Source organism: Pararge aegeria, chromosome 4 (assembly GCF_905163445.1).
Source record: "Pararge aegeria chromosome 4, ilParAegt1.1, whole genome shotgun sequence".
Taxonomy (NCBI): Eukaryota; Metazoa; Arthropoda; class Insecta; order Lepidoptera; family Nymphalidae; genus Pararge; species Pararge aegeria.
In genome coordinates, this window is record NC_053183.1 from 12,899,852 (window position 1) to 12,911,858 (window position 12,007).

The 12,007-nt window shown below is 37.4% G+C and overlaps 1 protein-coding gene across 1 annotated transcript; it reads right to left on the minus strand.

Annotated features, from left to right (window-relative positions):
- Positions 1 to 1,078: 1,078 nt before the first annotated feature.
- LOC120623293 (MFS-type transporter SLC18B1-like) lies at positions 1,079 to 11,805 on the minus strand. The gene is made up of 12 exons (XM_039889238.1): positions 11,434 to 11,805; positions 9,622 to 9,862; positions 8,626 to 8,699; positions 7,508 to 7,724; positions 6,673 to 6,763; positions 6,008 to 6,242; positions 5,754 to 5,852; positions 5,007 to 5,102; positions 3,594 to 3,765; positions 2,943 to 3,138; positions 1,888 to 2,426; positions 1,079 to 1,271 (listed from the first exon to the last, which is right to left on the minus strand). Exons 1-12 carry the CDS (start codon positions 11,724 to 11,726, stop codon positions 1,191 to 1,193), a joined length of 2,334 nt encoding a protein of 777 aa, XP_039745172.1. The 5' UTR covers positions 11,727 to 11,805; the 3' UTR covers positions 1,079 to 1,190.
- Between the last annotated feature and the right edge of the window lie 202 nt (positions 11,806 to 12,007).

Below are 12,007 nucleotides of genomic sequence, written 5' to 3' on the forward strand. Positions count from 1 at the left end.
CCTATACTTTACAAACAAATTAGCAGGGAAATTCAAGTTTCGTTATTGATAAATCCAATTAAATCTAAATTTTCGTTAAATAAAAGGCTTTCTCTCTTTAATAACTAACAATTTACAAGTGCAGGTAAAAATAATAAAATCCAAATCGTAATAAGTACCTATTTGTACAAATATATATATATATTTTTTAAATAAATAAATATACTACGACAATACACACATTGCCATCTAGCCCATAAGTAAGCGTAGCTTGTGTTATGGGTACTGAGATAGCTGATGAATATTTTTTTTTATGAATATAATACACATAAATACTTATTATATACAGATAAACACCCAGACACTGAAAAACATTCATGTTCATCACACAATCATTTTCCAGTTGTGGGAATCGAACCCACGACCTTGGACTCAGAAAGCAGGGTCGCTGCCCACTGCGCCACTCAGCCGTGAATTTCAAAGCTAAGCTTCGGATATTTCCTTAGCAATATAGTTCCGAAAAAAAATATAGTCTGCTATTTTATATAATTTGGATATGTTCAAAATTATAACTTTATTCTTCGTTTATTTAATATAGTTACCGTTTATATTGTCTCGTATGAATTTCCGTATCAGACGACTCTTAAAGACAGAGGGTTGGTTCGCTTAACTTCCTGACCGGTTATGTTCTTCTGGTAATAATATTTTCAATAGGTCGTAACCTCGTAGCAAAGGCTCGAAGTTCGTAGCAGGCTGTAGTATGACGTAGAGAAAGTTTAAAATCGGAAAATTTTACGAGATGAGAATAGTTATCAGTGGACAATGGTCAACGTAACCATGGCAATGTTCCTCGGAAAACCGTCAACGGAGGTCGATTTTATTCGGAAAACATGACTACGGAGAAGCACGTACGTAGCATCCTCGGAAGGCGGCACAATTTCTGCGCAGTTGCGCATAATGAAACTCAACAGTTTTCCCGCAGGTTCATTAAGTAAGAACCTACTTCGCTTTGCTGCGGTCCTGGTAATTGTGCGATGTTGGAAATTTTCTTGCTATTCGAAATCGCAAGGCAATAGGAAAATTGAACAGAAAATTTGCAATTCGAATTTATTTATTCATTACACGTATCACTGATTAAAAATCTTACACATAAAATTAGGCTATAAATTTACTTAGACTTAAAATTTACTGTTATTTATATTGTTATGAGTTTAAACTTCGCAAGCTCCTGTAGAAGATACTGTAACGGTTCCCCTTGCATAGGTGACATCATCACGACAATCACAACCATCCTAAAAAACAGAACATTTTCGTGTCATGTTACACATATAAATTCAAGGGTTTGTTTATTCATAATTTATTTATTGCATAAAGTGTGTACATACGAGTATAATGGTCTTATGAGCTAAACAAGGCGCTTACAGTTTGCCAATTCAGGCGTGCAATATTATTAAAGCAGTGAGTTTACAAATAGGAACTTATTAAAAAATATCGTATTAAACTAAAATTTTATTAGTAATTACGTCCCAGATTTGAGGGGGACGTTAGATACTAATCACCACCACAGCAGCTTTTTTTTTCAAAATGTATAATAATTAAGGTTTTTTTCGATGAAAAATACAGTTTAACCAAGAAGCGGGCTAGTCTTGAAGAGACTTGAATGTGCATAAACGGATTGGTGGACTATATAGATAACTCTCAAGCATGCAGGTTTCCTCACGACATTTTCCTTCACCGTTGAGGCCAGTGATATTTTTAAAACGCACATAACTCAGTAAATTTAGAGGTGGGTCCACCAATAGTGAAGTCGAAGTCTTGCCCACCGGGCAGTGGGCTATTAACGCTTTAAAAGAGGAAAATCACTTGTGTTAATTTTGTGTTTGAAGCATTAAATGTGGAAAAACTTACAAAAATATCGTCAAGTGTTGTGCACTCAGGACTTTGTTCATAAAAGTGTACTTTTTGAAGGTTATGTTTTATGATCTCATCTGAAGGCCGCTGTTCGTCGTATGTCACTAATTTAGTGACAAGGCCTTTATTGTTACGCTTAACAATAACATTCTCATCATTCATCCTCGTAGTTACTGAACCAAATATAGCATTGTCTATGTAAGAGCAGTAGCTATCTTCATTGCTTTGAGACTGCCCACTGGCCGTAACATTGTTACTCAGAACACGATTATTGTCCTTGAAATTATCTTTTTTTTCTTCTTCTACGTCATTTTCATTGTTTCCGAGATAGTTTTGGTATAATTGATCACAATGTGACAGGGCTTTAGTTTTTGATTTGTTACGTGACTTTCTGATTCTCACATAGACATCGGTTAAGTATTCGAATTTGAGGAAATATGCAATAACATCGGCTATGCTAGCTGAACCATTCTTTCCGTTCTTTTTGTGCATAAAAAACATTTGGTTGGTCTGTGAATTTCCATATAAATAATACGCTGGAAGATAAACAAAATTATATATTAATTACGTTACTCTATAGTCAACAAGCTGAAATACACCTGTGCTAAACCTCCATTGGTATCGGAAGTCAAAATGCGACAAATAATTGTTTCCCTAAAAGTTTCTTTCAATTTGGTAAAATAAAGTTCAATTTCCGTAGGTATCCGATAGGTCGTCATTATTGCGGTAGAAATACTGAAAATAGGTAGCTACGATATCACTATGATGGAGTCCTCTACTGGCTGTAACATAGCATATATTTTGTTGTTCCTGTGGCTTAGTCAGTTAAACAGATGGCGCTGCTATTGCGGTTAAACTTTTAGTACCTCTAACGTGTTACTGTGTGTCAAAATAGATGGCGTTTTTTCAAAAAGCACCTAACAAAAACGCACGATTTTTTATGCAACATTGTGCCAAGTAATTTATTGAAGAACTTTCGGGTACCTATTTAAGTTTTTGAAGACATGCTATTTAAATTTTCAGGTTAAGATTGTTTAATGTTCTTTATTTACCAGTTTTGGATGCACACGAGCAAGGCGTTATTAGAGGCGAATTTTCTGCAAGCTGACTCGCCGGTGCACTTCGTGTTCTGCAGAAATGGTTGCTGTTCCAGGTCGTGTCAGTATACGGTATTGAATTTGACGCAGTCTCCGCTTCTACCCACTTGGAGGATTCTCGCAATGAGAAGAATGTAAGAGTCACCACGGCCTGAACAGAAATAATAATAGAAATGATTGAGCCATGGCACACAGAACAAACTAACTTTTTTAAAGTATAATATGTTGACTTTATCAATCATTGCTCATCATCATCGACATCATTGCCAGTCTATAATCCATTGCTGGGAAACAGCCTCCTCTATTATAGGAAAGAGAGTTGAAGAGCAAAGAGGAGCAGCCAGATTATCATTCAACTACCTACAATGGTATGGTGTGGTATGGTATGGTTTGAGATTAATATGACTGTCTTGTCCGGTTATTCCACTACCATTTTAGATTGCATCATCACTAATAAAAAGGTGAGACTGCAGTCAAGGGTGAACTTGTATTGAAATAGAATAGATGTTTTGATTTAACTAAGTTGTTAATTACCAAAAAAATAGACAATAATTTATATAATAACTAAAGGTAACAGTTATGTGATATATCATTGTAACGTATTACCATTGTGAGACAAGCTCCAGCGCATAGTGTAGCACATAGCGGAAATCCGTATTGTTCAGCGAGGGCGCCTCCCAACGCTGGGCCTAGCACCTCGCCCAGCGAATAACAACAAGACCACACGCCCGCCACTGCGCTATATGTCGCTAAAGCTTCGGGACAACCACCTTCGTAACTAAAAATAGATTAGTAATTGGGCGTTTTTTCATTACACGGCCCGGCAACGGTTGGGCACCGACACCGACATTAGTGGACACATAATTGTTTGAAATTATATGGCACGCTGTCTCATTTACCCGATCCGACAACATGTCATCAGCAGCAAACCACCCACTTTTGTCGGGCTGGCATTGCAATGGACGTGTTGTGTACTCATGCAAATCTTAATTTGTGCATGCGAGTGCTATCTAAATATAATTACTTCTCATGCTTTAAAGGTATATTATGTACTGTCTCTGAGACTTAACTGTAAAACGGAAAACCTAATAGCTTTTGAGTAAATCACTTTCATAGTTTTCACTGAAAGAAATCAGATACAGCCCTAACATCACATGCAAAATAAAAATCATGAGACCCCTATCACTTTATTAGGTACGCGTCGCGCAGCGTAGGTACTATGCGCGTGTCAGTATTTAATCTTTAATAGAGTTGTCATAAGTAAACACTTAGATTGTTAGGGATCCGTTTGTATGGAAAAATAAATATGCTTCTTTTGATTTAATATTTTTACAGAATGATTCCTTATGAAATATACTTATGCATCCTACAAGATTATTTAGTAATTCGGTAAAACGTTACACGTTCAAAAAGAATTTGTCATACGCTACAGATCTAACTGAGCGCGTCGGTGTCGGCCAATGAACAATTAGAATGTCAGTGTCATGTCGTTGAGTAGGTACGGTCAGTACGGTCTTTCAGTACTGTCGGTGTCGGTGTCGTGTCGGTGCCGGGCCGTGCAATGATGAAACGCAGATTAGTAACTTCTTCTTTACTGAACCATACGGCTCATGCCAGCGCCTGAGCGCTTCATTGAGCCTTTTTAATAAACGTGGCATAACGTTGCAATCCCAGATAAAGGATCTTTACATAGACAATATTTCCGTACCTTATCATTATCATTATCAACCCAATACCGACCCACTACAGGGCACAGGTTGAGATACGGATATCTCAAAATGAGAAGAACTTAGGCTATAGCCCACCAAGCGAAGTAAGTACCTATTTGCAATATGTTTGTTACTTAGCGGTGATAGCCTAGTGTTTAGGGTCTCAGACTCCCTTTTGGGAGGGATAAGTTTTTAATATAAGCAATTAAAATATCACTTGCATTGAAAGTGAAGGTAAACATCGTCGAACAGCAATTTCTGGGTGCTCTGTATAGAATGGACTACGGCCTAAGCGCTTATAAATACTTACATAGAACTCGTCAACACTCCTTGAAATGTTGGTAAGAGGGTCAAGGCAGCTGACATTCCTAAGATAGAAAGGGCAACCAGATCCAACCACAAGTCCCTGGAAAATGCAAATTATTATATTTTAGGCTTAATGTTAATCTGAAAAAGGTGCATATATCGTTAACAATTTTTAAAATAACGACAGTGTATAGTCAGTACATATTTGAAAATTTAATGTACGTTCATAAAAACATTTCTAAATTTAAGAAAAAATGTGACTGCATAATTTAAACATTAGAAGTAAGAATAAACTTTCAGTGCAATATACTAAGTTACATAAAATTCATAATTCGTTTAAAGGAAATTGCATCTTGGAGATGTCTCTTGAAAAGATCAAAGTTTGTATTAAACGTAAGCTCATAGAAAAGTCCGTTTTTAGTATAAAGGACTACGTAATCGATAAAAAAGCTTGGGTGTGAATTATTGCTCTAACTAGGTTGCTCTTCTAATAACTTTAAATGATATTGTCAGATGGTGATAACAAAAAAAAACACCCGGCTAAGTTTGTTGTGGGCTTCTCCTTATACCAGGACGCGTTTGGAACCCTCGTAGCTTTAGTTTTAAGTTTACGAATGTGGTTATCGCCATAATCTCACTACCGTGTAATTCTTATGTAGGTAAGCATCAAAAGTGCCACCTATGGGCCTACTTGAATAAAGATATTTTTGACTTTGACTTTGACTATTAATCCAACATTATGTTTCCTTACTTTGGTAGACCAGGTATAAAGGGGCATGGTCCTAGTAGTAATAGGCCTATAGTTGAGAGAAACAAACCCCATACCATCATACACCAGTGGTTATGAACTCTGTAATAAGAAAAGAAAAGGTTTTTGAAAATAAAACTCGTTTTCGTCGGAATATACACAAAACCCTTAAAAAGGCCCATTTTTCGGTACAACAAATATGGTTATTGAAATTACTTAAGTAGTTATAGATAGGTACATATATTATTTATAGTTACCGATCAGCCACCCAGCCCCAAATAGGACTAAAGATTCCGTACAAGCTAGAAAATAATAGAAATATCAATCCAATTTGATTTGTCGACAGTCCGAATTGACGCAAATGCGGCTCGAGAGTTGGATCAAGGAAGGCCCAGGTGTTAGAAACGATGACAATCACGAGGCCGGTTATAATTATCGAAGGTATTTTGAAGAGTTTCACTATTGAAGCGGTTTTTGATCCAGAAACGTACTCTGAAATAAGAAAAAAAATTTTCTGTTTTATATTGGTAAGGACCAAAAAATATATGATAAAAATAAACTATATCTGTTTATATACATAAATATATGGTAGTTATATATATATGTTGTATTTATTTATATATATATACATTGACCTACTGTATTTTTTACAGGAACATGGTAAACCGACCGTTTAGTGTGGTGACGGCAGATCAGAAAACAGTGGTCACCATGCCTCCACTACTCGCGGGTGTCGTACAAGGCAACTAAGGGTCTACCATCTACAGCGACCACCAACTAGTCTGCCCAAAATGGTTATTAAGGGTCAAACCAAGCGTTGGGACCCACATGAGAGCTACCTCTCGCCGAGTGGCTACGCCTCGTCCGAATGTGAAAGGCATAAAGTACCTATTAATAATAATTTGGTAAATGAATAACATACCCCCACAGTCTGTCAGTAAGCAGTAGTTAATTGGCACAGTCAACACCATTATGATTCCAAGGCTGTAAAATGGTAACCCAAATCCTCCAATCTATCTGAAACACACATTGAATTATAAAATTCAGAGCTCGAATAATTCATATGAAACTGATTTTATTGATTTTTTTCATAAGCTACAATCAATCAGCCTTAGTTATATCATTTATATAGTTTATACTGGTAACTGGAACTAAATACCTACGTATTATATTTGCATAAGCTAATTGTAATTGTTAAACTATAAAATGATGTTGGAAAAGAGCAATCTGCTGAGTTTCTTGCCGGCTCTTCCCAGTGGAATCTGCCTTCCGAACCGGTGGTAGAGTCACTAGGTACAAACACACTGACTTGACGTTTCAAAAGTGCTCATAAACTAGGCCTACTTGAATAAATGAATTTTGAATGTTTTTTTAACATCGGCGTTATTAATGTCATATAGGTGGCCTGTTTCCACCTATATGACACTCTTGTGCAAGAGTACTAGCTAAACCCACTACAGTGCTACAATGCGGGTTGGCGGACTAAGGTAACTAAATATTTGAATAATCATTATTGTAAGGTTGCTATTGTGTTAAAAATAGATTGCCAGACCGATTTCGGCCACTGTGATCAATATCCGGTGAGATTTTCCATAACACTAAAGACACTCTTTGTTTACAACCAAATTTTGTGATATTTAACCGCTAAACAAAAGAAAAATAAAATAGAAAAAAAAATTCCAATATGACAATATTTTTAGAGCATATACCATGCTCTAAAAATATTGTCTACCTAAATATCGAACACAACTTCATACCGAATATAAAAGGCCTCCAATGGCAGGTCCGACAGACATTCCGAGACCGACGAATGTCTCGAGGATACCTAGCACTGAGCCTATATTATCCGGGAAGGCGTTCACCACGAAGACATAGCTGGCTGTGGAGTATGCGCTGGCTCCAAGCGCTTCCATGCCTCGCACCACGAAACATAAGACGGTGAATGTTGTAGGGTCTTCTACTAATACTAAGGTTCTGAAAAAAAAAATTAAATACGATATGGAGTATTATTTTAATCTCGCATTCTTCTGGACTTCGAGTACAACAAAGTGTGGCTACTACCAGGGCCCCAAGTAAGTATGCTATTATAATTGTGTTCTCTTTGTGAGACAAAATATTACCAAAGAGCTGATATTAACGATCGACTGACTAGAAACGGATATAAATTAGTGATATCTGCATATCGTCTGCGAAAGATGCAGAAGTCTCTTGTGGGATTGAGTACTTATACGCTTTTACAACATTATTCTTAAGGTATAGACTTACTAATGATTACATTCAAATAATGTGTAATAAATGTGTTATTACAGCGAGATCACTATACAGTTCGTGAATTTTTTTTATGGCAATGTAGCTTGGAAACAGCCAGCCGCTTGAAAATGTTGATGTTGGAAAAGAGCAACTACTGAGTTTCTTGCCGGCTCTTCTCGTAAGAATCAGCTTTCCGAACCGGTGGTAGAGTCACTACAGACAGACCTACTTGACGTTTCAAAAAAGCTTATGAAGTAGGCCTACTTGAAATAAGTTAATTTGAATTTTTTTGATTTATTTTATGTGTGGAAATTTGTTCGGCTTAAACGCCGTGCTGGTGCAGATTTCATGATATTTGACTTGGAGTAGGTACCCATAGGTACGTGGGTACCTACTCCAAGTCAAATATCATGAAATCTGCACAGATACTACCTATGGTAAAATTTCAAATATGGGAATGGCCCAAGACATTTAGTTTAACATAATATCATATCGGATTCAACGACGATGACAGAGGTTCAGATAACTCGACATTGGGCGATTTATCAACCTTTAGGCATTCCATAAGATGCAAATAAAACTCATTATTCTGACTGTTATCGATTATAGTATAAATAGCACTTACCCAAATAGAACATTACAAGAGCCAGCCATAAACATTCCAGCTGTAAACATGAACTTTGCTCCTATCATCGGTAGCTGAAAGCAAGAAATACAGCCTTAGTTACAGGTATCTTCAATCTTTTTATAATAACTAAAAGTCTTTTATGTTCGTGATTAGCGAGAAATCCTTCATGGTGTTATTAGTAATCTATTTTTTTTTAGTTCATGATGAATTCCTCATTATTAATCAACCTCAAATCAAATCACTACAGGACACGGATCTTATCTCAAAATGAAAAGGTTGTTCACCACGCTGGGCAAGACTTCACACGCCTTTGAGAACATTATGGATGATTCTCAGGCATGCAGGTTTCCTCGCGATGTTTTCCTTCAACGTTAAAATAATTGATGTTTAATATATAAAATGCACATAACCATGAAAATTTTTAGGTGCGTGCGTACGTACGTGGTTTTCCCAAAAGGCCGCAGTCTTGCAACTAGGCTATCTCCGCTTCTTTTATTAACACAAATGCTTTAAATATATTTTTATGAACTCCACCGCTATACTAGTAGTGGCATAAAGCGTTCCCCAAAAAGGTAGTGCTGCCGTTGCATTTAGTTCGCCCGGTTAGTTGTCTTTGGTTGCCCTCGCGTGGGCAGGCCATGTGCTTGATGTAGCTTTTGCACTATTATCATGATAGGACGTCTAGATGTAGATATATTTAGAGAAGATAGAGCCCAAATTAGATATATTTAGAGCCCAAATTCTATTTTGTAAAACACCTGCAGTTATGCCTTCAAGATTAAAATACCGCCAGCCAAATATTGCTGTGAAGGCTACTGTCTCTTTTTGATGGCTAAACGAGAGGAACGTAATATAAAACGACAACTTGATAACGATCAGCAGATCAATGTCAAGCATAAGAAGGATGAAAGTTAATGAAAAGTTAGGACTTATAATAGTCGTACTTCTTTATTTTTAAAGTTAATACTTGAATTACCTTAAATACCCACTTACATATTTACCAAAAAAAGGAGATGTGATGAACATAACTACAGCGTAGAAACTGAACACGACTCCGCACATGGTCTCCGAGAGTCCCTTCGCGGTGGCCTCCCTGGGGAAGAACGGCGCCATAATGCTCATAGAGCAGAAGCTCATAAAGTCCACAAGAGCTAGTGACGCGAGAGTGAGGCGCTGATGGCGAGTTAGGTGCCGTACCGCACTTGGACGCAATTTGGCCTGGGTACGAACTAACCTAGAAAAAAAGGTTTTTAATTTAAATAGAAAACTTAAAATTAAATCTCAGTGGATTCTAAATGCGCTCATGATGGCTTAAGCAAAGCCCACGAGTTAAAGCAATCACAAGACAGCCTCTGATTGTTCCTACCCGGAATGCGAACGCAGGTTGGACGTATTTATTTGGCCTTGCCTCAACGTTCTACTTCCACGTGATATTTCCACGAGTTTTTTTTCCACTGCAAGTTAGCCCTTCACTGCAAACTCACCTTGTGGTAAGTGATGATGCAGACTAGCGGAATAACCTTTTTTGCCCTACCGGAACACTAAAACGCTTGTCGGCACATTTTTGTCAATTGGATGGTAACTAGTCACGGCCCAAGCCAAAGAAAAATCTACCAAATATTGTCTACCCATTTTCGTGAGAATTTCTCTGAGCAATGGACGATCCAATCCAGGCCGGCAGGAGCCTTAAGTAGTTTTAACGAACCAAGCCAAGTATTCTCGCACCATCCCGGTAAAATACCAGCAAGACAGTTTGTATACCTAATAATATCGGAAAGGTAAAAAAAAATTCATTCTAAGAATTAAAACCAGAAAACAAGAATTCTTAGGTGTGTAACCTCTGTTTATTGGGTAGGTAACTTATTAACAGAGGTCTGAGAGGCAGAGCTCAAGGATTCGAGTGACAGAGTAAGTAATTCATATACACCAGTCAGGGTCGTGGTCTACATTCTAATCCTAACATAGTCCTAACCACAATCTGTGACACTACGATCAATAAGATAATAGGTTTAATTAATGTCCGTGAAAAAAAAATTTCTAATTTCAGACCTATTTTATTTAGTTTATTACAGTTTTAATCTTATCTTGTTTTTTTCAAAGCTATAAATTAAAAAAAGAACACACGTATTGAAATTGAGCTTTGTAGGTCCCTATCTAAGTCAAGAGTAACTTCACAACTGAGAACCAACTACTGTCCCGTCCCGTTGTAACCACGATCCGCGCAACTGGGTCGATGGGTCAAATTCAAAAATATTATCGTGGTATGTACCAGAAACCAACTACTGTTAAGTAGGTACCTACTTCAATTTGAGTAGGCTTTAGGCCTACTCGAATGAAAGTAATCAAGTACCTACCTAAATAATGCCGTTGTTTACCCACGCACTATTAAAATAGGTAGGTTCAAAGTTGGCAACGATCACAGACGGCTAAGTTAATTTGATACAATATTTTCTGATCATTATGGAGAACTTTAAGGCCTGCAGGATTCCTCACTACGGTTTCCTTCGCCGTTAAAGCGAGTGGTTTAGTAGTTTGTTCCGGAGACCAATTTGGAACCTCCAAAGTAAGGTCGAAGTTTTTACCCACTTGACTATCACCGCTTCGACAAGGCTATCGCAGCCTCTTCAATCACTTAGCACGTAAATAGAAAACCTACATAGAAGTTCAGAATAGCTTTGAGGCTGCGTTCATTCGTTCATTTTGTAATTTAAAATAAATCTAATAAATAAAGCGGTTATTTATTTACCACGGAGGCAGCTCTCATTTATGTATTAAAATTATAATAGTACAATTTTATAAACATACCGTTCTCGTAATATCCTAACCTCCGAGGCAGTATCGTCTGGCGGGTCACCAGACCACGATCGGGCCCTCCTTAGCCTTCCAGAAGTTCCGGAGTCCGGAAGGGAAACTCTCCCGCCCCACGTGGCGGCAAGCTCCTCAGTATGCGTGGACGTTTTCATCATATTACTATCAAACACTATCGTTTCGGACGAAGACACGATTGCCTCACGACTATTGCCATACGACCTGTTCCGTTCATCCGAACTATTCAACAGACGCGCATTTTCGTCCGTATCCTCACTGTCTCTATCCATTTTAGAAATGACTATTAAATCATGTACAGAAAACGTAACCGAACCATGTAGTCCATAAATAATCACTTTATCGTCAAGTGTCAACTTACCGACTGACCACTACATAATTATTGTCCACCTACCTCACGTATCAGTTACTTATCGATAATCTTATCGGGTGTAAATAAAAACTTCCGAAAGATTGAGGGGAGCGTATTACATATTATTGGTCTTTATCTTGTACTTATGATGGATGATCTAAATATCTCTTTATGTTGAATTAGGAGACTAGTTCCTCACCC

Excerpts from the sequence above, each read along its gene's own strand:
- LOC120623293 (XM_039889238.1), bottom strand. The coding sequence starts at position 11,726 with ATGGATAGAGACAGTGAGGATACGGACGAAAATGCGCGTCTGTTGAAT. Across the intron at positions 7,725-8,625 it reads TCTTGTAATGTTCTATTTGG|AACCTTAGTATTAGTAGAAG; the intron begins GTAAGTGCTATT and ends TTTTTTTTTCAG. Across the intron at positions 3,139-3,593 it reads CTGGAGCTTGTCTCACAATG|GCCGTGGTGACTCTTACATT; the intron begins GTAATACGTTAC and ends ATTTCTGTTCAG.